This window comes from Girardinichthys multiradiatus, chromosome 19 (genome assembly GCF_021462225.1).
Source record: "Girardinichthys multiradiatus isolate DD_20200921_A chromosome 19, DD_fGirMul_XY1, whole genome shotgun sequence".
In the NCBI taxonomy this organism is placed as follows: domain Eukaryota; kingdom Metazoa; phylum Chordata; class Actinopteri; order Cyprinodontiformes; family Goodeidae; genus Girardinichthys; species Girardinichthys multiradiatus.
In genome coordinates this window covers 24,079,663-24,107,607 of record NC_061811.1, presented here as the reverse complement: position 1 = coordinate 24,107,607, position 27,945 = coordinate 24,079,663, and the positions used below count along the sequence as shown (strand labels likewise).

Below are 27,945 nucleotides of genomic sequence, written 5' to 3'. Positions count from 1 at the left end.
ACATTTATCTTCTCTACAATGAACTAAAGATGCTGTATTTGTATGAAACGATATTTTTGCAGAAGAGGGATCTATAAAACACTATATATCTTATGTTTGCATTATTAAAAGAAATACATAAAGCAGTTTCCTAACTTCTTTGGGGTGGAATTTGTTTTATTTAGTTTACAAAACAATTTTTATTTACAAAAATGGGATGTGGGTCACTTTATCGTTTAAAGCTTTTGCCATGTTTAGCCAAGTTTATGAATGTGTGCAGCCATGTCTGCTTTAAAATAAAGTTGAAGGCAAAAACCACTGCCAAAACATCATTGATTTGTGTTGTAACTAACTTTTTTTTTTTTGAAGATTTAAATTTAGAAGTGAAAATCTTGGAAGTTTCCATCTGCTTGTGTGGGCAGGCCAGTCATTTAACCCCGGGTCTAAACAAAATGTTGGAGATCGAGTGTGAAGTTTCCATAGTCAGTGATAATTTGGGGAGCCTGTATTTTTATTGGCCTTATTAAAAAAAAAAAAAAGGTGATTGGAGGGATTTTCTTTGGCTGTGAGCCATAACTCAAAAAAATAAACACTTGAAATATGTCACTCTGTGTGTAATGAAGCTTTAGATGATTTTCACTGTCTAATTTGAATTCCCCCATGATATTTTAAATTACTGAGATGTTACTGTTTGTTAAACTTACGTTTAGGTACTCAAGACTAAAAAAAACAGAGGCTTTAGTGAGGTGATAGTGTAGATTTATTGAGATACATTTATCTTTATTTAAAAGGCTGCCTTTTCATGGAGTCCACACTGTTTACCTGAGGACGGTGACTTCTAGGAAGTCCAGCATCTGCAAGTAATTGTAAAACAGACAGTGTAACAGAAAATGTGTGGAGAGTGAGGCTGGCTCAGAAGTTATGAACATAAACAGATACAGAACCATATCAATCTCTACATGTGGATAATAAAACTGCTAACACAACTGCATCACAGTGATAGGAATCAACACTTTTTAGTGCTTAAATACAAGGAACTCCAGATAAAAAAAAAGAAAAAGACAGTTGTGTGGTGGATACACACTGCACAGAAGTTACTATATACAGCTATCAAAGGAGACAGTTTCTCCTTTATTACAGAATCAATGAGGTTTGAATCATTAGGAGAGTGCGGATGAAGCACTGCTCCAAACTGGTTTTAGTTTCTGTCCTTTTTTGGCATAAATACAGCAGCTTTCTCAGCTGTCACTTGCTAATTGAGCTTAGCAGGCGCATCAATGCCAGTCCTGGGGAGAGGGACAAATGCAGAGGTGGGCATTACAGGGCTTTTATTGGATTAGGCTGACCTCAAAGCCTTTTTTCCACTCCAAGTCGGGTTCTCTGGTGCGCTCTGCACATCGTGGGGTATTGTTGCCTCAACAGGACATTTCTCCTCCCCAGAACATGCCTGAACAAGGCATCGTTTCATTCCCAGGAATAGGGCTCAAAACTCCTACTCTTTTATGCTTGTTGATTTTGGAAGAATATATAAAAGCTGCAGCCTGGCCTGTGCTTTGTGATGCCAATCCTCCCTGACAAGAAAGATTACATTCGGTTTGGTTATTTATTTATTTTTTCCACATCATGTATCCATTTCTCACCTTTGGCTTTTCTGTGCAAAATCTATAAAATCAAGTGGTCTAACAGGGTTATTACAGTACCTTGCATATTCATACCCCGCTTACTGTTCCACAAACAATGTAAAGTGTTGGGATTTTATGTGACAGACCAACATAAAGTAGTGCATATTTATGAAGTAAAAGGTGAACATTTTTTTTTTTAAAATGATATCACCCTCATTTAACCAGAATCCTGTAAACAAAATCTAATGCAACCAATAGCCTGTGTGTAATTCAATCTCACAATGAATCCAGCTGCTTGGTGAAGACCTTTGAGGTTTTACAGAGAAATGTCCTAAACAAACAGGATCATGAACCGACATGGTAGGAAATAAAGCAATATCCAGAACTTTAAGCATTTCATGGCACGCATTTAAATCTATTATCTCTAAATTAAAAGAGTATTGAAATTTGAAGTTTTATTGTGGGAAAAGATATCAAAAAGTTCAAGGGGTATGAACACTGCAGGGAACTGTATACCCAATAAATATAGATAACTTTGAAAGTATATACAGATAATAGAGTCCTACCACCAGTGTCTTTCTGAATGTGGTTAGAGTCAAGTCGTTGTACATACACAAATACAGGTGGCCTGTAATATGGCTCTGCTCCATTAATGATATAAAACCAATGGCAATATAGCATACAATACCAGTTTTACCAACATGGTAATATAACAAACACCAACCGCACTGTTTCACGACAGATAAGATGACAAAGACTCTAAATAACCATGTTTAAACACAGACAACATAAAACTGGTAAAACACATCAACAGAAACTCAATTAACAAGGATTGTGCAGATAGGTAAATACAGTCATGATAAAAAGAAAGTACACCCCATTTAAGTTGTCATGTTTGTCATAAAGACAACAAAGACGTTCCACTCCTGAAGATAGATTATAATAGATCAAATCATTTAGAGGTCTAGAACTAACAGAGGGTGAACTTTCTTCTTGTACCCTGACTGCACAGAGGTCAAGTGGAACATCACATGTGATGAATTCCTTGAACCCAGCAAGGATAAATATACCCAACATTCCTCTTTTTATTTTTTGCCACAAAGGAAGTCTCCCCACTGAAGCCAGATATGCAGTCTAAAGATGCACTTGTTACTCTCTGAGGCAGAAACGCTTCTGTTCCCAAAGGGGATTCAGATCAGGTCAACACTAATGATGTACTTTCAACCCCATTGCTGGTTACTGTTGAAAACCTGTTTTGCTAATTAAAACAGTCCTTCCTCCCTACTGCATCTTTCTGTCTGACACTTTTTCCTGCTCACACATGGACTTCCAATATCCATGGCAAGCCAACTCCAGCAGCTCCAGCCCTCCAGCCAGCTTCTGCTGGACTGTGTACACTAAAGCCACAACCAGGACATAGAACCTGAACGAAGACCAGAGCCACAGGCCTGTGAAACAGAAAGCGATAAAGCTGCTCCAGTACAGCAGTGAGGCAGCTTTGATCAGAGCCACTCGCAACTCTGACTTACAAGGAGGCACTCGTGTAATGCCGTCCCTGTCGAAGGCCCGGGGCTGGCCTGAGTAGAAGTCCCGCAGACGGATCTCCTTTTCAGCCCAGCGCTCTCGACACCAAGACTCCAACTCTGAAGACGAGGAGGGGAGTGAAGACACTGGATAGCGACGGACATGAAAGTGGATCTCGCGAGGGAATTGTCCCAAAATGAGGTGACGTTCTGTCTGAGGGATGTTCTTGGGGTATGCCACTGTTATATCATGGACGGCATCCAGGTTTTCTCCTATGGAAAGGAAAAATAATATCTGCACTTTTACACATACGTTCAATTAAAATAAACATTTCTTAGCCCATTAGATACAGCCGATTTAAAACCACAACTTCTATATCATTGTATATCTGCAGTACCCTTATAATAAGCAGGAAAGGCTAAATTAAATATCAAACGCATGGGATGACATCTGGCAGCGCCTGGTCCTGCACTGCTTAGGTAAAAATAGAGATGAGAGGGGAACAATAGAGCTGCAGAAATGATGTCAGTCAGCTGTGCAAAGACAGAGGTGGAGAATTAGCTAAGTCATATGATATCACAACACTTGCTGGGAGAGTTAGTGTCATCATCAGCAAACATGGTGAGTGTGGGTGAGGCAGAAGGGCCAGATGTGGTATTAAAGGCCTGCCTATAGGGGGGGCTGCCAGGATTAGCTGATGCAGAAACATGAGAATCTCAGCGGGGCTATGATGGCTGGCAGTGGGATGAAGTGCAAGTCTGGGGCTTAAAATAATAACAGGTACGAGCTCTGTTCTATAAATGTCAGTGGAATAACTACAGTCATCATACTGATGTGTCATCTTCTGTTGGTTTTGCTGACAGAAGATTTCCGAAGAGATGACAGGCTTTTGTGGCCTGTTTATTTTTACTATAACAAATATTAATCAACCAAAATGCATGCATCTGACGTCTGACCACAGGCTAACTGTGAGTGCACTGTTATCATGTTGAATATAGACAATGCAGAATTTCCAAGGCTGGTGATGTGGATCATCCTGACCTTTTCTTAGTCTGTCCACGATGAAGGTGAACCCGGTGGTGCGGGGATGAAGCACATATTCCATCTTGGGAAGGTTGTTCTGCACTGCAAATTCATCACTCTTTGCTCTTGTATTCTCTGGGGGGATCACACAGAATAGAAGGAGGGCTTCATCATTATGGTTTAAGTTTCTTTAGATACAAAAAATTTGAATATGTTATTTTATTTTATTCTTTAAATTTCAATTAGAATTCCTCCATTTGACATTAAAACAAACTCTATGGCTAATTCAAAGACTAATTGATTACTAAATTATTCTTTCCTACATTTCATCACATTACAACCACAAACCTTAATGCTTTTTATCCAGAGGTCATGTGATAAGACCAACCAAAAGTAGTGCATTGTGGAAAATCTGAAATGTTGCATGCATTGGTAGTCACCCCCTTTACTCTGACACCACTAAATAGAACTCGTTGCAACCATCAATATGCTTTAATCTAAACCATTGTATTGTAGCTCTGGCTTTATTTTCACTTGTCCTAATGGAGAAAAGCATCCTCACATCATGATACTGCCACCCCCATGTTTCACACTGGGAACAGTGTGTTCGGGGGGTTGTGCAGAGTTAACATTCCTCCACAGTTTGGCATGTAGGCCAACCAGAGCAACCCTTTGCCTGCAGCTGTCCCCTACTTGTGAAATAGGGTCCATATGCGTGTCATTTAATCCTAGTATAAATACAGCTGTTCTGTGCAGGCCTCAGTAGTTTAATCAAGAACATCACTGAACAAAAAAGTAAACCCACGCGTCATGTTTGTACTACTTCACAATTATGCACTACTTGGTATTGTTTTATCACAAGAAAAAAAATCAACAAAAGTATATTGAAGTTTGGGGTTGTAAATTAGGAAAACGCAAAAAAAATTGTATTTGTGCTGAAACAAGTAATCGGGATTAATCGATTATTGAAATGAACAAATTTAGTAATCAAAATATCATTAATTCTTAGTCTGGATTCTTTTAAAGTTGGGCTTAAGTCACTCCTGTTTAGGTAAGATTTTAACTGCTTAATGCGTATTGCACTCTAGTGTTGTTTTGTTCTTGTGTTTTAATTGTAGCACTCTGAGATTCTTTGGAATGTAAAGTGCATTATAAATGACATTTATTATTATTATTAACTTGAGTATACAGTCTAAGACATGCCATTTGCTAAAACAACCAACCACACAGTAGTAATTAAGTCTAAAATGTACAAAAAAATATACATGCATTTAAGATGAAAAAAAAACAAAAAAAAACCTTCCTCCATAAACATTCTCTATTCAAACCTTTAGCTTCACCTGGTTCAAAGTGTGTAAAACAAATCTATTAAGCAGCGTTTGCTATTAGAATTTTTAGCAGTTGATCAAAAAAAAAGGCTGTCAAAAAATAGTCAACAGATTAATTGATTAGTTGCCGCCAGTACATACTATTGGAGCTTATTTGGAGCTCATACAGGTGTTTTAAAATTCAAAATCACAAGTTCTACAGGTTGCAAATGGAGTCACATAGACGTTTTAGGCCTAAAGCCTCCAGAACATAAGCATCTAGATGGAGTTCTGTGTGTGAGCCTCGAGAACGAAGTATTAAGGGAGTATTTAACACAACAACGTCTGGTTAAGATGCAAGAACAGAACATGTTCATACCCTGGTTTCATGTGACAAATTAAGCCTCCTTCAATTTAGGAGGCTTAAGCACAAATACGCACAGACGTGAAAGCTCATGAACACACACAGAGAGACAAATGTAAAACAATATGCAAGGCTCACAACTAACAGGCCAGGTATGATGTAACCAGACAGAACTCCTTCATAACGTGATGCAGAGAAAGGTTTAGCTACCCTAAGGACAGCGACTCAGGGCTTTGATTAGCTTAGCTGTGATGTCAGGGGGCTTTAGGCAAAAAGTCAAATCCTGCCTGGCCTGAGAGATCAGAGCCCTCTTGAATGTACTGACATTGTCGAGGATATGTCAGGGGATTTAGGGTTGGTTTTACGCCTTTAAATTGCATTTGTATAACAGTGTCAGCGCAGAACCGCATCTAGGGCTGGAACCAGGTTGGTATGTTACATATTTATTGAGAGACTGACAACTCCAGCGGAGGGAAGCTGTCCTATAAGCTGCATTGTTTACGTCCCACCTGTGAGGTCTGTCCCCTCGGGGAACAACAGCAGCTGCAGAGGCTCTCTGATGTCACAGAAGTAGTCCAGCATGTTTTCCAAATGTTTCTTGTCCATCTCCCAGCGACGCTGGATGAAAACAAAACAGGCCACCTGCATTGCCCAACCTGAAATGTACACAAACATTTTTCCACACACAACTTAGTAGTCAACTTTTACCAGGTCTGCTTTCCTCACTAAAACATCTGGCTTGTATAACTTGTTAGTTAGACAAGCTGGAAATCCACCCTGTATAACTAAAGTCTTGTTAAAGTTTTTAGATCCTGAATTAATCTTAAACATCCATTTAAAAAGCCACTCATCCAGATGTATGGATTCTGTTGTTTCCGGAGATTTTATCTCATTTATTACTAATATAGCACTGTGTAAAAGTCTTGGATCATCATTAATTTTTTTGGAGTACCTTTGAGAAGTATGCATACCCCTGAGACTCTTCCTTAGTTTGTCACGTTACACCTGTAAACCACAATGGATTCTGGGGGATGTGACGTGTTGACAAATGCGTAGCACACACTTTTGTTAGTTTTTTTTTTTTAGTAAAAAGTGTGGCCTGCATTTGTATTCAAATACGTTGTAAACCCATCTTTCATTGCAATTACAGCTATAAGTCTTCCGGGTAACAGCATTGCACATTCATATGCTGAAACCTTCGCTGAAACCTAGTCTTTTTTTGCAAAATGGCTCAAACTCAGCAAGACTGGATGGAACGGATATAGAGACCAATTTTAAAGTCTCACCACAGATTCTCCATTGGTTTTAGCTATGGACTTTGACTAGGACATTCTGAAATACAAATATGCTTTGACCTAAGTCATTCCATTGTGGCTCTGGCTGTATTCCAGGGGTTGTCCTGCTGGAAGGTGAACCAGTCTCACATCTTTTGCACTCTGGAACAGGCTTCCCCTGGAGTTAAGTCCATCCATCTTCCCATCAACTTAGACCAGCTTTCCTCTTACAGCTGAAGAAAAGAATGATGCTGCTACCCCCATGTTTCATAGTGAAGATGCCATTTTCAGGGAGTAATTTGGCAAAAACTTTTTATTTTAGTCTAATCTGTCTAGAGAACCTTTTTCCACGTTTCCTCTGTCCCCTACATGGTATACAGGTCCTTCTCAAAATATTAGCATATTATTTTCCATAATGTCATGATGAAAATTTAACATTCATATATTTTAGATTCATTGCACACTAACTGAAATATTTCAGGTCTTTTATTGTCTTAATACGGATGATTTTGGCATACAGCTCATGAAAACCCAAAATTCCTATCTCACAAAATTAGCATATCATTAAAAGGGTCTCTAAACGAGCTATGAACCTAATCATCTGAATCAACGAGTTAACTCTAAACACCTGCAAAAGATTCCTGAGGCCTTTAAAACTCCCAGCCTGGTTCATCACTCAAAACCCCAATCATGGGTAAGACTGCCGACCTGACTGCTGTCCAGAAGGCCACTATTGACACCCTCAAGCAAGAGGGTAAGACACAGAAAGAAATTTCTGAACGAATAGGCTGTTCCCAGAGTGCTGCATCAAGGCACCTCAGTGGGAAGTCTGTGGGAAGGAGAAAATGTGGCAGAAAACGCTGCACAACGAGAAGAGGTGACCGGACCCTGAGGAAGATTGTGGAGAAGGGCCGATTCCAGACCTTGGGGGACCTGCGGAAGCAGTGGACTGAGTCTGGAGTAGAAACATCCAGAGCCACCGTGCACAGGCGTGTGCAGGAAATGGGCTACAGGTGCCGCATTCCCCAGACCTGGGCTACAGAGAAGCAGCACTGGACTGTTGCTCAGTGGTTCAAAGTACTTTTTTCGGATGAAAGCAAATTCTGCATGTCATTCGGAAATCAAGGTGCCAGAGTCTGGAGGAAGACTGGGGAGAAGGAAATGCCAAAATGCCAGAAGTCCAGTGTCAAGTACCCACAGTCAGTGATGGTCTGGGGTGCCGTGTCAGCTGCTGGTGTTGGTCCACTGTGTTTTATCAAGGGCAGGGTCAATGCAGCTAGCTATCAGGAGATTTTGGAGCACTTCATGCTTCCATCTGCTGAAAAGCTTTATGGAGATGAAGATTTCATTTTTCAGCACGACCTGGCACCTGCTCACAGTGCCAAAACCACTGGTAAATGGTTTACTGACCATGGTATCACTGTGCTCAATTGGCCTGCCAACTCTCCTGACCTGAACCCCATAGAGAATCTGTGGGATATTGTGAAGAGAACGTTGAGAGACTCAAGACCCAACACTCTGGATGAGCTAAAAGCCGCTATCGAAGCATCCTGGGCCTCCATAAGACCTCAGCAGTGCCACAGGCTGATTGCCTCCATGCCACGCCGCATTGAAGCAGTCATTTCTGCAAAAGGATTCCCGACCAAGTATTGAGTGCATAACTGTACATGATTATTTGAAGGTTGACGTTTTTTGTATTAAAAACACTTTTCTTTTATTAGTCGGATGAAATATGCTAATTTTGTGAGATAGGAATTTTGGGTTTTCATGAGCTGTATGCCAAAATCATTCGTGTTAAGACAATAAAAGACCTGAAATATTTCAGTTAGTGTGCAATGAATCTAAAATATATGAATGTTAAATTTTCATCATGACATTATGGAAAATAATGAACTTTATCACAATATGCTAATATTTTGAGAAGGACCTGTATAGAGAACTGCGAACATGAAATCTCATTGCTTTTTTCTTGTTACTTTTTCAGAAAGGCCAGATTTATGGAGTCCACAACCAATTATTCCAACTGAGCTGTGGCTCTTTGCAGCGCTTCCAGAATTGTCTGCTTCTCTGATTCATGCTGCTCATGCATGGCCAGTCAGTTTAGGTGGACAGTCACTTTGTGGCAGACTTGCAGTTGTGCCATGCTCCTCCTTTCAGAAGATGGACTGAACAGTGTCTGTTAGATGCTCAAAGCTTGAATGAGATGTTTGAACCCTGTGTGAAACTTCTCCTCAATGTTATCCCTGACCTGTCTGCTCTGTTTCTTGAACTTAATGATACTGTTTGTTTATTAATGATCTCTACCAAACCTCTGATGTCTTCCCAGAACAGAACATTACACACAGGTGGACTGGATATCTGAAGGCAACTAGTTGCACACAATTTTATTTTTAGGGAATCATAATAAAGAGGGCTGAACATATTTGAACAGCCCTCTTTCAGAATTTTGTTAGCTAAAAAAAAATATTTGAAACCATCGAAACATCCCACTTCACCATTAAGTGGTACTCTGTATTGGTCTATCAAAGAAATACATGACATAGTTATGTGAGGCACTGTATTTTACTTCCAAGAAGCAAGACCTTACTTTATTTTTAAAGAGATTGTTCTATTGAAGTTATTATCTTTTTTGAAGGGCTCTCCAAGGTTTGTCATTGGTTTTCCCTGCAGGTGCTGAGCGCAACCGTACACCTTAGACTTAAACTCAAGGAATGAACCGGCTCTGCAAACTGCCGTTACATGACATACAACCAGCAAAATGGGAAATTTTATCATGTATCTTTAAGCTTTAAATCACATGCACTTTATCTGAGACAACTGGTTCCTATCTTTGTACTCCATCTTCTAACTGCTAAAATATAATGCTTAGTATAAAAAAACAAACTGTAATGGACCATAAAACTGTATTTTATTTTAACAAGCATTATATGTATAGTGGATCTAAACCGTTTATTCTGATGCGGGACAGTGCAACAGCACAAAGAAGTTCCTAAATGCACAAAGTGCAGCTAATACTTAAATTAGAGCAAATAAAGTGATCTAGAAGATAATATCAAATGTACAGCTCCCCCGTTTCTGCTTAACAAAGGCCTTTCCTCAGCATGATGCTGCCACCAGCATGTTTCCCATAGGGAAGGTGCCATTAATCCTTTGTATTATATGATACTCATTTCATCATTTGATGCTAAATTCAGGAAATGATTGCTACACAGCAGTTTATAAATATTACAAAAAGTCTGTCCCCTTAAGAAAATGAAGAAACGATAGCTGGTTAAAGGCCTTAATGTTGTACTATAAGCTGTTATGCAATTATATTTTTAGGAAATGCCATTTATAGCAGAGATCATGCTAAGCAACTGTGCCAAAGAGTGTTGTTGTATGTGAGTGAATGTGTGTGGAAAAGGGCAGGGCACCCACTGCATACACACCGAAGCCGGGCACGGCCTTGAGAGCAGCCTTGAGGCAGATCTTTTCCAAGCGAAGGTAGCTGTACCTGAGCAGACAACACCAAAGAAACATCCAGTCTAGACGGGTGCGGTGATTCATGATAATCACACTTCGCTCCCCAGGAATGAAGCCATCCCCTGTGATCACCACCTTGACCCCAAACACCAGCTCTAGCAAAGACTACCAAGAAGAGAGAGAATAGGAGGTGAAGAAAGGCCAGACAGAGAGAAATGGAAAGGGGAGTTACAAGAAAAACAAGAAAAGTAATAAATAACTCGGTTTTAATGTCACTCTATAATGGTTCAAAAGTGCTTGCTTTCAGTCTACTTAAAGTAATGACAAATTAAAAACAAATCAAAATGGTAGGTGGACATAAAGTTGAACTTATACAAACTGTACGCACCACAGGCAGGGTGAGCCAGGTCGCAACGATTCGATCTGTAATCCACCGGTACCAAGCGGGAGATAACAGCATGAGCGGCAGAACTGGACCCAGCATGACGATACTTCCAAAAAAACTACCTAAAAATAGTGTAATAATGAAGTAGAGGCCCCGCACAGACACAGCCATCTGTAAAAGACATTAAAAGAAAACCGAAAATCACATTTATTCAAAACAAATTACACAATCAGTTAAATGGACTAATGGTCTACTTTTTCCAAGATACTGTATGTGGACAGAGGTGTCCACCACATTGTGTGTGTTTTAGTCAGTTAATACCGAATGCCACTGGATCCCTGAGGAAAGGGAACATATCTGATGACTTAGGATCCCATTTCATTTCAATGACATCAGAGGGGACAACAGCCTTTACTCCAAATGTTGCAACCCTGAAGTTTCCCCTTTCAACAGCCTCTAATAGCTGAAGGATTAAGCTGGTTTATAATGACTTTAATTTTGGTCCGTGTGCCTTTTGACCAACTGTACTTAAATAGCCGCAATGATAAAAATCAACTTTCTGAAACTATGGGATTTTCCTTGTTTTAGAGAAGATACAGTTTCAGCTTATCCATAAAGATTTCAAGTGAAAAATTTGAATTTAAAAAAGTTAATTCAAAACTACATTTTTCACATTTTAAGACTTTTTTGACTAGCATCATTTGAATTCAAACACCTCCAAGTGCTGCACCTCCTTAACCTGTCGCTGTGAATTTCCAGTCAGCTGGCTGAAAGGAAGTTTAATTCTAAAATGTTGCCTAAGTCTATGAATCAAAATCATTTGAAGTCATTTGCAGGAATATTTGTTTTTGTTCTATTTAAAAAAAACAAAAAACAGTTCATTTTTGTTTTAAACCTTTGTGTAAATACTATAAAACCAGGATACTTTTAAGTAGAGGCTATCATAGAATGAGAACCTACAATGCTGACACATCATCGTCTTTACTGGTGCTTTGGGAGCTGTATCACCCCCCAGCAGATCTTTTTTTCTCTCCATTAACTTCAGCTCACACCTTTCCACCTAAATTTCTCTCATAATTGCATAAACTCTTGGGTTTAAACCACTTACTCATTATCTTGCCCTTGTTGACACTCTCTTTGGGACCATGATGCAGCAGTTCTCATGACAGCAACCACAGTGGCTAAGGGTACGGTTAAGTAATGCAAGCGTGTTTGCGTGTATGATTATGCCGGCAGTAAGGGTTTAATGGTTACTGGGCTTAATGATGGAAAATGTGAGGCGGGACAAGACAGGATAACAGGCTTGCTCAGCACAGCTGCCACAGCTTCATTCTCAGCAAATGCACAAAACACAACTTTGGGTGTCTGCTGGAAGAAATGTGTAGTCTATATATGGAACGGTGTTAGGAACAACACACCTGGAGCCAGGGGTATGAGAAGTAAATAGAATCATGAAATCCAAAACACACATTTCACTCTGCAAGACATTAACACCAAGGAGGTTACCATTTACGTAACGCATCCACGGAAACCTTTGTTTTCATAAACCAAGGCTAAAAACTCTTGAGCGTTTTGTTTTGTCTGACCCATTCTATTGGCTAAAAATGTATTTAATTACCATAGAAATAATCCTTGCCCAAATACAGCCGCACAAAACTCACAACATACTCTTTAGAGTCCAAACCTGGATTTTCTGGCAGAGATGTTGCATTCCTACATTTAAGCTAAGTTCAGACATCCCAGCGGAGCAGAGTCAAGAGTTCAACTGTGTCTCAGCTAAGCAATGAGCTTCAAGTGGTTTGTTCATCTGTGTGAGAAACGAGGAGAGAAGGCAGCAGGCAGATAAATGAAAGAGATGATGCAGAAAATGTAAGTGCAGATCTTCTCATACTATTAATGTAAATTTAATGTGCTCTCCCTGAACAATTCTCTAACTTAATGCAATCTAAAGTGAATCTGATGACTTTTCCCTGAAACATCCAGTTTTTTTTTTCTCCCCTGTTCATGAAATGCAGCAAAACTGAAAACTCCCACTTTTGTTCGGTCAATATTTGCACCAAGAAGCAATAACTGTTGACAGATAACTGGTCATAATCTGGGAATCCCTTCATTATTTTGTTTTCTTGGACTTTAGAGCCACCACCTCTCCAAGAAACGTGTAGTTTTCCTTTTTAAAAGTCAATTTTTCTTACATTAAGTGTTGAATCACACCAAAAATTTACACATTTACTTACTTATTTACTTACAGTATTTAAAGGAATCCAGAAATTATCAGCCCGGAGCCTCATCGGTGCATCTCTATAATCCCTTTATCTATTATCTAAAACCAGTTCCGATTTGCAAACATCGACATCAGCGTCCACAATGATATTACTGTCCTTCCAAGAGCATGCAAAATAATTTTCAGAAGTTCATCTAATTAATTATTTCAAAATAAACCGTTATATGTTTTTACACTGCATAAAAAAGGTCCCACTGTTAAGAACACCCGTCTGTACACGTCACAAAGCCTTAGCTGACACATGAGAAACCCACTTGAGTGAGCTGTTAAATTTCTTGTGAAGAGGTAAGCGGAGGAAAAATCGGGTTTCCTAAAGTACACTCATAAGAGTGATATTTATAAATACACCTGTTTGGGGAAGTACTTTTCAAATGGTTTACAACAGAATTTTCTTTGTTGAAAAACAGATATTTCGATGTCTTGCTGGAAAACCATAGGATAGTTTCACATCCAGCTTCATAGATAGAGGCCATTGTTAATGTTTGTGACTCCATTTATGATTTGCTTGTGAAAAAAAAAGAGTCTATTAATAAGTTATGAATTTAGCAGCAGGGGTTCAGACTAGCTTGTTTTGATGACTCTCTATGCGCCACAAAGATGTGAGAAAAAGCTTCAGTTTTTGTTAAGAATGACCCACATTGGTTCAGGTAGGGCCAGTGCTCATGGTTTAATGAGAAAGTGACTGTGCTGGTAAAAATGGCCTCCATGGAACAGTTCCAAGGCAAAAACAACTGCTGAACTAGCAGGACACAAAGATCCATTTCACATTTGATAAGATAACATCTTGATGATCCTTGACTTTTTGGAAAATATTCTGTGGATAAGACAAAAGAGGAACTTCTTGAAAGGTGTGCATCCCATTACAATAACACAGCATTTCAGAAAAAAAAGCATCGTACCAACACTCAAACACGGTGCTGGTAGTGTGATGGTCTAGGTCTGCTTTGCCGTTTCAGTACCTGAAGACCTTGCTGTGATTGATTGAACCATTATATCGGCTCTCTACCGAAAAAAAGCTGTAGAAGAATGTTCAGCTATTAGTTTGTGACCTTATGCTCACTTGGATTATGCAGCAAGACAATGATCGGACGCACCCCAGCAAGCCCTCCTCTAAATGCCTCAAAAAAAACTATAAGGAAGGTTTGGAGTGGCCTAGTCAAAGTTCACACTTAAATTCTAATGAGATATTGTGGCAAAACCTTAAACAAGATGTTTAAAGCTCAAAACCCATACAATGTGGCCAAATTAAAACATTTTGGCAAATAAGAGTGGGCTGAAATTCTTCCACAGCCATGTAAATTACTCACTGCAAGTTACTGGAAAAGCTTGATACCACTAACAGGTTTAGAGGGCAATTACTTTTCACGGTAGACCAGTTTTTATTTTGAACTGCAAAACCAAATCATGATTTGAAAGGTGCATTTTATATTTAATCAGGTTATATTTGTCTAATTTGAGCTTTGTTTGATGATTTCAAATAGTTAAGCGTGGCAAAAAGCCAAAACAGAACAAATCTGTAAGCGGAAAACCTGTGTTTATAGCTATGTATGTTCATGATCCTATTTACACGTTTCAGACGCTATTCTATAAAATGGAATAATGGCCATGTTAAGTCTTTTTATGCCACTAAAATCAATAAATCAAATAGAAAAATGCACCCATATTCCATAAAAAGTCTGTGAACTTCCTGTTCATCTACTTTTTCAGCAGTGATGCCATCTCTTGCAGCTTGTGTTTTAATATCTTATAAAAGAGCAAATTTGTCTTTGAAAAGAGACACAAAGTCAATGGCATTCATTGTACATTGTGGTCTTATCCAGAATAAGGTCCTTATAGTTTTATTATCAAAATACTTCTACATGTGCCAAAGTGGCTTACAATATTTTTTAAATAATGTTGTATTTTGAATGAACATTGCAGGTTAGAATGTGGCTACAATTCTAAGAAGCCAAAATAAAATTAAAAAAACAGGAAACACAAGATTCAACAATCTCTGATCTTCCATCTGTCCTTATTTCTCTCCCCCTTTCATCATGAAAAGATGCACAGATTAATACTGTTTAGACAACATGATAATATCAAAGATTGATGTTATCACGAGCATTCATTTCCAATACAGTAACATTTTCCACCATTAATAGGTGGGGCCGAGCCATGAGTAACCAGGAAGAAAAGGCGGGTTAGGCTCAATTGCACCTGAATTTATGTGATGTGACAAGTTCCTTCTCTGGAAACAATTACTCCGTGGTATACTGCATCACAGAATACACATAAATCAGTCTGTGTAATACAGCTGAATTAAGACTATGACATTGAGGGGAATTTTCCTTGTGAGGAAACTTATAATGAAGATGAAGCCATTACAAATGAAGCTGAAACTATGCCCAAACCAGGCTAATATGCTAACTTAGCAAACAAAATACAAGAAAATCTAGTTAGCCAAGGTTTATAATACTCCAGCTACTGTTTGGTTTTTATAATGTATTGTTGGATATAACTTTACCCACCTTTCGCGTTTTATCCTACGCAGCTGCTGTTTAAATTCAGTTGTGCCAGTCACGTCAGAATCAGATCCAAATTAGCTGCAAGAACTTACTTGCGACATAGTAGAAGCTAGCAGGACGCTAACAGCAGCTAGCTTAAAAATCTCATCCAGAGTAGCGTTACTGCACGCAGCTTCGCAGCCGGTCAGGTTTCCTTATGTATCCCCTGTTCATACCGCCGAGCCGAGGCAGCATCAGAGCCTCTGGGAGTGGAGAAAAATTCAGCGAATTTCCTGCAGTCTTAATCAATTGACGACGACCTCTCAACTTGTTACCTCTCGCCTGTCCCGACAGTCAGCCATCAACAGGGGGCGCTGTTTGTGCAAACTACTTTCTCAAAGTTCAGTATAATCGAGGACCAAGGATACTATGATCTGAAATATAAATAATTTTCTAAATAGATGCTTTTATATGTAATATTTTAGATTAAGAAATAAAATCATTGTTGTTTTAAAGCTATACTATATTTTTAGAGTTTGCTACTTTTTTCAATACACATTTAAATATTTAAATGTCTAGTCGTTAATTAAAACTTTAATTCATTATGGCAAAATCCTAAGTACTTTGTTCAGTGTTTTTAAAATGATTTCATATTTCCTGTGCTACACTTCATCATGAAATAATTTATCTGAGTATTGAAACAGACCATAACATCTGATTAGTTGAACCACCGCAGCAACTCAACTACAAACTATAATATGTTTAATTGTAGCACTTTTAGTCCCAATACAACACATGGCTATAAAATAATTACATAAAACGAATATTTGAATGATTATATATATATATATATGGTATTAATGTGACATGCAATAAATGCTAATGAATCAGTTTCATATTTATTTTAAATGCAATACATTTAAAGTAATTATCACATATATGAGTAGTCTCTTAATGCATCCAGTTGTTGCAGTTTTGGCCCTTTTTTATGTTGATAGTGAGTGTGATTGTTGTGTTTCTTATCTATTGTCAAATCAGGTACACATTTAAAGGTTTAAAGAGATTTCTGAAAGGGGTCAAAATATGTTTTTAGCAACCACTGCACACATTACGTGTGTGTTTGAAATACAATTAATTGTACTGGTAGAGTAGCTTCAAATGTCATTATCCAAATCAAAGACAGCATGATTATTGTTTACATGGCAAATAACAATCCTTGCTCAGAAGAGCAAAGGGAGGGACTCATCGGGACATTTATCTTGTCAGGACATCATCGTTTATAAGAAAAGCACATGGCTATGTGAGAATGGAAAAACTCTCTAACACTTATTTATCTGACTAACCTAACAAAATACCATGCTTTTAATTATTAATGTAGGGTAGAAATGAGCAAGACTTGTCTAGAAAAATACACTGAACAGTTCATCAAAGCATTCATCTTTGTATCTCTCATGGTAGTGTTTAAAGAGTAAATAAGATGAAGTTTATGCACTGCTATAGCTACTTTATTTTATAATCATTTAACCTTTGAAGCAGTTTGAATGTCTTTAAATTTTGAAATCACTGAAATAAACACCCATAGAAAGGTATGTATAACTCTTAAACTATTTTTGTACTCACTAATCATTTTTCCATGACTTAGGAAGGTTTATTTTCTGAGTCACAAAGTTTCTCCCCAAAATTTCCTGTGTAAGTAATACCTCCAAACTCATTAAGTATATTACTATTATATACTTCCTGAATCCTCCAACATAGCCTTTTAAAGCATTGCAAATCCATGGATGTGTCATTTGTTTCTTTAAAACTCAGTTATGAGGTGATCCGAGGTTGCAAATTACCTCAGCTTGCAGTGATGTGTGTGCATAGACTGGTCAGTGTGTCTTAGCATATCTGGGGTTGAACACGTGAACTATTGTGTCTACACAGTTTGTGTGAGTGCACATGGTGGCAGAGTGAGTGAAGCTGAGATGGACTGACAGACGCGGTAAAAGAGAGAGCGCACTTAGTCAAACTCAAGACTTTTCCATGACCTGCTCCCTATGGCATGCACTCTATCTGAAAGACTGAGTGAACTGTATAGTTTTATCAGTATAAACTTCTCAAGGGTCAATGCATCACTTGAGAGAGGAACGGAAAAACCTTGCTTTGTAACAAGCTCACATTTTTTAGGTATACTGCCAGCTCACCTTGGAGAGAGCAGCACGTCCATAAAATTAATGACCATTGTCCGAGAGAATTAAACAAAAGCAACATCCTTAAGTTCTCCAAGAGACGTCTGGTGTTTTTCCCAAAAGCATGTTAAAAATGATCTTCCACTACAAAAAAAGTTGCATAAATGCAATTGGTGATGCAAAGGGGAAACAAAGAGTTAAGAGTTAAATGATTCACGATTGTTGAAGTGCGCTTCCGTTAAAAGGTTATATGCAGTTGACATCTTACCTGCCTTGCCTACAAAACATTTTTTTTGTCAGATTTTAGTATAAACCCAGATTGGTTCTGGAGAGAGACACTAACAGCTTGTTGGAGATGAGCTAAGACCAAAGCAAACTTCTACGCCTTAAAACAACTCCATTCTCAAGAACTTAACAGCAGTTTTTGGTAACACTATTTTAAGAACCTTAAAACTCTCATTACGTTTGGATTGCAAAGTTGTTTACTCAAAAGCTGGCAATTATTTACACAGAAAATGGAAGTAGGACGATGAAGCTAATAGCTAGTCTGAGAGGGGCCAAGATCAAAATGGACTTCTATCTCTTAAAACAACCTCCGTCTCAAAAATGTCATTGCGGTTTATGCAAACAGTATTTTTTGAGCCTTTAAACTGTAAACATTTACAGTGGGCAGTATTCAGTTGTTTACATAGAAGCAGAAAATTATTTACACAAGAAATGGAAGTAGGAGCCAACATGGCACCAATGATCTTCCTGTGTGAAACACATGCTGAAAACGGAACAGGAAAAGCCTTCACAGTCAGTGTAACTACCTAATAAAAACTAAGGCAGTGGAAAAATCCAATAAATACCTTTAAACTAAACCACGATTATTTGTTTATTACACACTGCTACTTGCATATTAGACCAGTTGCTCGGACTAGAAATGATTTACATGTTTGTTCTCACTTCACGTTTCATACAGGAAGATCATTGTTGGCACACTGGCTCAAATCGTCATCGTCCGTGCAAATAATCACTGACTTCTGTCAAAATGATTGCCCAATGTAAACAGGGCAACAGTTTAAACATTGAATAAATAACCTTGGCCACAATTAGGTTTCTGGGACAGGAGAGTTTTTAAATATGTAGAAGTCTGTTTGGTCTTAGTCCCTCTGAGACTAGTTGTTGGCTTCAACCTCCAGGACCAACTAATCTCCATTAAAACTAAATCAAGCCAAAATATGTTTTTACTGCAGGTAAACGTTTAACTGATTATCAACTTTTGACAGACCTTAACCTTAAAACCATGGTCAGATTTACCTTGGGCAAATATTTACACAGATGCAGAGGATTACTTGCACAGGAAATGGAGGTTGGAGGCTGAAGGTTTTGGTTATCAAGGTAGACCTCTAAATGAGCTCCAGTCTCAAAAACATCATTGCAATTTATTCAAACAGTATTTGTTGATCATAACTGACATGAAGTTTGTATTGGACGGAAGTTGGCGAAGATTTGCATGGAAAATGGAGGCAGGGGGCAGTGCACCAAATCTTCCCATACGAATCACGCATTGAGAATGGAACAAGTAAAACGCCTAAGCTAGAGTAGCTGTTTGATATAGACATAAATTGTTTTAAATAGCAAATATATTTGGGTGAGAGGAGTGCATTCCATTTTATTGATTTTCACACAACCTTACTTTTCAGTTACACAATTACACTGGCGGGAAATGCTAGTCCATTTTGGTCTTGGCCCATCTTTAACTAGCCGTTAGCTTTTGCCTGGGAGTCCAACCAATCTAGATTTATGCTAAATGCTGAGCTCCTACATGTAAGATATTATCTGCTTATAACCCTTTAACAGAGCCTCACTTAAAACATCCTGAAATATCTATTTAAGTCACGTTAAGAGAAACAGTTTTACACTGAATCTGATAAACCAGAAATACTGCCACCAGCAATGTCAGAAATTTATGTTACTCATACCATACCATTCCTGTTACTGTGTGTGGGGGAGAGACTGAGGAGCCTTTTTTGTCTTTAACACTTGTTTTTGTTTATTTAAAGATGAGTCTATTCATAAACTATCTTTAAAGAGGTTACACAAGGAAAGAAACATTTGCTTTGTTTTTTTTATGTAACATTCCTTGCTCAAATAGCATATTGTCCTATTTTTGGTGATCTTAAAACCTGAATCCTCTTCTTTTTTTACTTCATGTCTCAGCTGTGCACCTGTAACAACACATGCATGTTAAAGGCAACTGCAGCTGTGGATCCTAATGTCTCTATCTTTGTCCTTTTCCATGTCCCAAGTCTCTTCTCTCTTTCCCTGCTTTGTTCCACCCTGGTCTCTAGACAATAAAGATTAAAGTGGTGGGGGCACAAGTTGTCTATTTATATCAAAGATACTGAATGGAAGAGAAAGAGCTTATGGCTTTGCACATTAACTTGCAAGGCTCTAGTACAGAACAGATACTGGGATTTTACAGGGCCTTTACGCCCCATTTGCCCAACCTTCCTCCTTCTCTCTTTTCTGAAAAAAGTTATTGCAACACAAAATGTATTAAAAATCCAATGTGGCTGTTGTGTGTTTAATTTTTGGCGCTTTGTATCTCAAGGCTGATACATACTCCACAAAAACAGACAAATTTATTTTACCCAAGGCAGCAAGAACAAGAAGAAAGTTCTTCCATATTTTACAAGAACTCATATGCAGAACTCATGGGGAGTCCTTCTCTGTTGTAAGGCCTTCAGTAAATCTTTCACACACATAATAATGTTCAGCCTCTGTTAGTAAAGACACTCCTTGTGTAAGCGTAAATAAAATTATAAGCTTAAATGGCTGTTGCTAATCATACTTTGCTTCTGAAATCATTAGCATACCCAGCTGGTTTTTAAAATAGCATTTGAAACATGGTTAAGTTTTTTTATTTATTTATTATAACAGGAATAAAAAGCAGAATTCTGAATATTTTATTTAATGAGTTTAGTCAGTCAGACAGTCATTTTCTATACTGCTTCTTTCATAGTTGTGTCACGGGGAAGCGATGTACACCCTGGACAGGGCACCGGTTCAACAACTGCGTGATTGGTTCATTTGATTTTTTTTTCTTTCTCTGTAACATATTTTGTTATTTAAACACAAACTGTTTGGTGTTATGTAATTACCCTGATGAAGGCCACAAGCCTAAACATGTTAGTCAATTAATAAAGTTGGTTCCTCTGTATTTCATGTGGTGCTGGAGTCTTCACATCATATGTTGTTTTGGTGCCATTCCCAGATCCACATTCTGGCTTCATAGGAAAATACGTTGCTACCCCTTGTTCTTTAATCACTGTTGTCTGCTTCAGTTTATACCGACCGTTCTCAAAATGTTCTTAACTATTCTTTTCTTTCTACTCATTTCTCTTTAAAGCAAACATAAGCATTCTTAAACAACTCTTGTTTTTGGATAGTAACTTACCTTGTAAATGGTTGGTACCAAAATATCTTGTCAACTAACTTAAGTACCACAGCATAAGTACTTAAGTAGTACTTTGGCATTAGGGGGTTTGGAGAACAAGTACCACTGTGCTCTGTTTGCTCATACTTTTCATGATGTTCAGGCTGAGAGAGCAGTTTGGTGAACATGTTGGTATTAAATTTCCTGTAAAGCTATGGAGGATTGATTTTCAATGTCCTTATTCAGATCACCACATTTGTGGTTTTTTGTTCTCAAATGGTGTCACATGCTGCATTATGAGTTTTTCAATGTTGAAAAAATGATGTAGTCATGTAAAGAATACATAACAAAACCAATCGGCTGGTCACTTTACTGTGGTAACATGCAATTTCCACTTGGTCATGATTTTTCTTTGCTTTTGGTTTGCTGTGTCATCTGGAATGTACATGGTTTAATTTTTAAAAATACATTCATAAGTTTCATTTTTGCTATAGTTGCATTTTTAACTTATCAGTATGAGACTTATGCAAAGTATCCACCAGGAGATAAAGGCTTCCTTGTGCTTGAACGTTTCCAAGTTGTGTCATGTTACAACCACAGACTTCATTGGGTTTTATTAGGATTTTATGTGATAGACCAACACAAAAACTAAGGTTTTGCTCCTTCTGCTTTACAAATTAACACATGTGACCAGCATTTTTCAAGTCTTGCCAATGATTCTCAATTGGATTAAGGTCTGGTCTTTGACTGGGCCATTCTAACACATCAGAATGCTTTGATCATTCAATTGTAGCTTTGGTTGTAGCTTTGGGCATTGTTAGGTACACTGAAGGTGAATGTCTGCCCAAGTCTCCAGTCTTTTGCAGGTTTTACAGGTTTTCTTCCAGGAAGGCCCTGTATTCAGCTCCATCTTCTTGTTAACTTGCCTACCCCTACTGAGGAAAAGCTTGCACACAGCATGATGCTGCCACCACCATGTTTCACCATATAGATTGTGTGATATAATGGTGTCATGGAAAGAAAATTTATTTCACATTCTTTTCAAAATTATGCATTACATAGTGTTGATCAATTACATCAAATCCAAATGAAAGACATTACGGTTTGTGGTTATAACTTGGCTAAATGTGATAAAGTTCAATGGGTTTAAATAGTTTTGCAAGGCACTGTTACTAGCAATGGCTGACATATCCCCAATACTAGACTCCATATAGCATCTTCCTTTCTGCTTCCCTGACCTCATCTTTTAATCTTCCCCATTTTGTCCTGTGCCTCCAAGCAGTAGACAGTGCCCGATATGTGTCCATGCTTGGTTGGCCATATCCAAACAGGTTAAAAATAACTATAAAAGTTTTAGCCTCATGTCCTGAGAGCTCCACTCTCTTCTCACACTGGAGGAACCCTGGGAAAAGAATCTTTCCCTTACGCACACGGCACTCATAACACCAGACACTGCTGTGCATAAAACATGTAAGTGTATGCATCAGTTTGCAAGCTTCGTTCAAACACACAGAACATACAGAATAAAAGTTAAGAGGCTCGCTCTCTAAGGTTGCAGTGCTAAACTAGTAGAGTTATTGGTACAATGACTGTTTGCAGTGAAACATAACCTGCACTGTAGGAATGTAGAGTACTTTCCTACTGCTGTGTAAGTATGGGAAAATTGCTGAAACAACAAAATGGGATGGAAGTCATGGAGGGCAGAAAAATGGAAAGAACATGAATACAAGCAAACTAGGGAACAAAATGATAAGTTAGGAGGAAGTAAAATAAAAAGATAAACATTTTTCTACTCAAGACATACAAAGAGGAGTGCTCTGAGATGAAGTGAAAACGCTGATGTCATTTTAAGACATTGGCATTGAGAAATCACTGTTAGGAAGTGTTAATGTGGACCATAGCTGGGAGTTAGGGAGAATTCAGGGGGCCTGTGGGTCAGACACGGCTGACACACTTGGATCAGCAATGGGATTGTTTCCACTGGAAAGAATTTCAGGAATGAGCCAGAAGAGCTATCAGTGACTTCACTTAGAGGACAACGGTTTTTATACACAGCCAGCTGGCTGCACATGCTCTCACACATTTAAAGATATTGTGTCTGATGCCAACAGTGGTGTGTGAGACACTCTCCATCAGCCGTCCGAGAGCATGTGCAGCCATGTTGCTGCATGCTCAGTGCCTCACCCAAGAGTGGTCATACCTTCAAGCTCATGGAAATTACTGTAGGACATTTTAGTGTTTAAAAATATATACATGCTCAAATAATGCATAATTTAATATTAAAACTACTTAAAAATCACAAGGTCATAGACTACAAAAATGTTTTATTTAATTGAGGTTGATTTTAATACCCCTTGAACCTTTTCACGATTTGTCATGTTACAACCATAAATATCAATATATTTTATAGGGATTTAATGTGATCAACCAACACAAAGTGAAACATACTTTAAATATCAAGGGAAAATTGATACAGTTATTTACAAATAAAAATCTGAAAGTATAGTGTGCCTTTGTATTCAGCTCCCTTGACTCTAACATGCCAAAATGAAATCTAGTGCAAACAATTCCTGTCAGAAGTTAACTAATTAGTAAATACAGTACGCTTATGTCTAATTTAATCTCAGTAAAAATTCAGATGCTCTATGATGGCCTCTGAGGTTTGCTAGAGAACATTAGTGAACACAAACAGCATCATGAAAATCAAGGAACATAGCAGACAGATCAGGGAGAAAGTAGGTGGAGATGTTTAAAGCAGGGTTAGGTTATAAAATAACATCCCAAGCTTTGGACATTTACACAGCACTGGTCAACACATTAAAACAGTTAAAGCATATGGCACTACCAAGCCATGCACATCCACCTAAACTGATGGAAAGGCAAGGAGAGCATTAATCAGAGAAGCAGCAAAGAGGCCCATGATAACTCTGGAGGAGCTGCAGAGAAAATCTGCATTCACAGCAATCGGGCCTTAATGAAAGAGTGTCAAGAAGACAATCATACGAAATCCTACTTGCGATTTGCAACAATCCAGGGCAAACACCAAAGGTGGAAGATGGTGCTCTGGTCTGATTGGGCAAAAATTGCTATGCGTGGTTGAAAAGGAAAACTAAAACTAAACAGCACACCCAGGATTAAACATGTTAGAAAAAGTATTGGGCATCCTTTCTTCAGCATGGACAAGGAGGCTTACAGTTCATTTAATAAAGAACAGTGAACCTTCTCAGATATGAAATACAGGCCAATAATGTCTTAAAAATAAGAAAAATGTTCTATTTCAATTCTCTATAGAATTGCAAATAAATACTTTAATTTCAGATGTATCTTCATAACTTAGTAAGCTTGATAAAGGAACAATGGTGAAGATAAGAGCTGTTCCAAGTATCAAAATGGTGCAGTCCATTGCTTCAAGGCTCTTTCATATCTCCTTAACCTCTAAGGTATAGAACCTTTCTTTATTAAAACTGAAGGATATTGCCATCTCCTGGAATATCTGAAAGACACTGAAATCCAGAGGTCTCTTACTGACGTCACATTATTGTGTAGCTGGGTGCAAGTTCAGACTGCATCTCCAAGGATTGTACCTCTCCTCTAACTTCTTGTGATTTTTTCCATGATCTCATTACTTTTCCACTTAGATCAAGCAACACTCATTAGGAAAGTTACAAAGGCTATTCATTGCAGCATTTTGAACCAGACACTGGCTCCTTGTGCTGGGCAAACAAATTTGCTACAATTTTCAAAGGCTTTATTTGAAATTTATAATTCTTTAATCTCCATTTTTCTTTGACCGGAAAAAAGCTGTATAGAGATGGTTTTTATTGTTTCCCTTTCAGGAAGTCACTGGAGAACCTGCACTTTGGCCAGTTTCAGATCTCAGCCCCAACAACCTACCATGGCAACGCTGACAAACTTTTCCACAAGTGTCAGACAATCAGAGATGACCTGAAAGGGCATTTTTACAACATGTCTCCTTGAAAATAACCTGCAAACTTTCCATGACTGACATAAACTTAGCTTTTCCACTTGTTTTCTGACGAGTGCTTAGCAATTATTTAAATACAATTTTTTTTTAGCAATTCAGACCAAAAAATAAACTCATATATAGTGTTGTGCATCAATAGGTTTGGCTTGCTATGAATAACTATTAAATGCCAAAGCCAATTATTTGCACACTGGCGATCTCAAACATACTGTATATAGAATGAACACAAACATCTTCTCTCCAAATACAATAATTTAACAAAATAGTTCAACTTCTAGTTAAAATACGTCAGTCAACAAACTCTTTAACTATAGGCTAGTAACATTCAACTGAACTACTAAGTAAAAATGAAAAGAATAAGGAAAACTAATTAACTACAGGAAAAATATAATAAAAGAGAACAAATAGGAATAAACTAAAACCAATAACCAATAAATTGATGCAGTAATATCACAGTTCAGAATGAATACATATGTTTTAAGAATGACGTTTTGTTTTGAGGTATGTGGAGGCCAAATTAGCTCTGAAAGCTAACAAAGAACAACAGCTGCTATGTGATCAAACTGCCAGTTCACAATTCAAAGCAGAAGGGTAATAAAACCAAATCTTAATAAAATAATATATTTTTTTATTATTTTTGCTTAATTAGAAATATATAGCCTTTTGGATAATTGATTCTTAATGTTGTGTTAACAAGCCATCACTGATTGTGACTAATTGTGATTGGATGGAGTGATGGACAACCGAGATAGTGTCGGAAAACCCTCATGGACTCACAAGCTAGCGAATGATACACAGATGTGTAACATTACGGCATTAGTGGTTCAGTTAACAACAAAGAAAGTAGCTGCTGCAGTACTATTCAGCAACCCCTCGAGGTCCCACAATTTCCCTTTAAGTACCATTAATACAAATAATAATGTGTGTGTGAGTCTGCATGCCATGGCCGATCGCAGAGCTTTAGCATTAGCATTGACAATGTAGACATGTTATATGCAGATTGGTGAGAGGAGATGAAGGGAAAAACCAGCTAAAATTGATTAAGCTTTTGTTGCAGGAGTAAAGTCACCCTTTACTAGTCATTAAATTTACAAAACATATCTGTAAACATCAAGCTCCGTGGCCTGTTAGCACTTCAGTAGTTAAGCATCACAAAGCAAAACACCATGAAATAAACAATATTTAAATAGTTTAACCCTAAACCCATTTTCTCTGCCCAGACACAACCTCTGATGTAAACTATTCTGATGAACAGGAGGATGTCAGATAGGGCTAGTGAGTTGCGTTGGTTCCACTCTCCGTCTGACTGTTTGAGCGCACGTCATTTAAGGTGCCATTATGTGTCGGCATAGTTAGGGACACCATCTCTTCTTGGGGAATCTTTGGCTCAGATTCTTTTCTGCAGGGGGTCATGCAGAAGGGTTAAGCAAAGTAATCTTATTTTTGCCCAGGGTACAGTCACTGGATACACAGACAGCAGACTGTACTTTACTTTGAAACCAAGGTCTCTTTGAGTATAGAGTCTTTTATTCGACAGACGAGATCAAGATGTTCACGCACATGTACCTCCAATGCAACATGTGGGGGTTGTGGCCAAAGAGAAAGAGATCCTGCTGTGCATGGAGTTTTAGTCCTCTGTGACATTAAAGGCATACCAGCTGTGAAACTCCTCTTTCCTGGGAGCTGTGCATGAGAATGGGTTAAAACTGTGCATTCTGGGATTCAGAGTTCCGTCTATATGTGTAGTTCAGTCCTTTTTTGTTCCTCCCTTGTCTGGGCCCAACTTAATCTCATCTTCAATGAGTGATATAGTTTATGGGTTTATTTCTTTTAATATTATAGCCCATAATTGGTGGCATTCTACTTTTATGGCAAATTGAATTTTAGGGTTTTCATTAGCCTTAAGCTAATGAATTTGAAACATAAAATCAAAATATTTTGGAATTTAGCAAATATGAATAATTCTAAATTTAACTGATCTAAAACCATTACCACTTAGATTAAGTATCAGACAAGGGCAAGAAAAAAGATGTGCATTATACACAGTGTACAGTGCTTGCGAAAGTATTCGGCCCCTTTGAACTGGTCAATCTCTTGCCACATTTCAGGCTTCAAATATAAAAATATAAAATTCAAATTTTTTGTGAAGAATCAACATCAAGTGGGACACAATTGTGAAGTGGAATGAAATTTATTGGATGTCTCAAACTTTTTTAACAAATAAAAAACTGAAAAGTGCAGCGTGCAATATCATTCGGCCCCTTTACTTTCAGTGCAGCAAACTCACTCCAGAAGTTCAGTGAGGATCTCTGAATGATCCAATGTTGTCCCAAATGACTGATGATAAATAGAATCCACCTGTGTGTAATCAAGTCTCTGTATAAATGCACCTGCTCTGTGATAGTCTCATGGTTCTGTTCAAAGTGTAGAGAGCATCATGAAGACCAAGGAACACACCAGGCAGGTCCAAGATACTATTGTGGAGAAGTTTAAAGCCGGATTTGGATACAAAAAGATTTCCCAAGCTTTAAACATCCCAAGGAGCACTGTGAAAGCAATCATATTGAAATGGAAGGAGTATCAGACAACTGCAAATCTACCAAGACCCGGCCGTCCCTCTAAACTGTCATCTCAAACAAGGAGAAGACTGATCAGAGATGC

At 38.1% G+C, this 27,945-nt stretch overlaps 1 protein-coding gene across 2 annotated transcripts; it reads right to left on the bottom strand.

Annotated features, from left to right (window-relative positions):
* Window positions 1-721: 721 nt before the first annotated feature.
* On the bottom strand, window positions 722-16,079 carry lclat1 (lysocardiolipin acyltransferase 1). Of its 2 annotated transcripts, none has more exons than XM_047345885.1 (6): window positions 15,729-16,079; window positions 10,944-11,111; window positions 10,522-10,720; window positions 6,329-6,475; window positions 4,167-4,283; window positions 722-3,397 (listed from the first exon to the last, which is right to left on the bottom strand). In XM_047345885.1, exons 2-6 carry the CDS (start codon window positions 11,109-11,111, stop codon window positions 2,883-2,885), a joined length of 1,146 nt encoding a protein of 381 aa, XP_047201841.1. In that variant the 5' UTR covers window positions 15,729-16,079; the 3' UTR covers window positions 722-2,882. The 2 variants fall into 2 exon arrangements, with proteins under 2 accessions (XP_047201841.1, XP_047201839.1); XM_047345883.1 differs by having other exon boundaries at window positions 15,818-16,079.
* Between the last annotated feature and the right edge of the window lie 11,866 nt (window positions 16,080-27,945).

Coding starts and splice junctions, on each gene's coding strand:
- lclat1 (XM_047345883.1), bottom strand. Junction 4,284..6,328: donor CGAGGGGACAGACCTCACAG/GTGGGACGTAAA, acceptor TGATCCCCCCAG/AGAATACAAGAGCAAAGAGT. Junction 3,398..4,166: donor CGTGGACAGACTAAGAAAAG/GTCAGGATGATC, acceptor TCCTTTCCATAG/GAGAAAACCTGGATGCCGTC.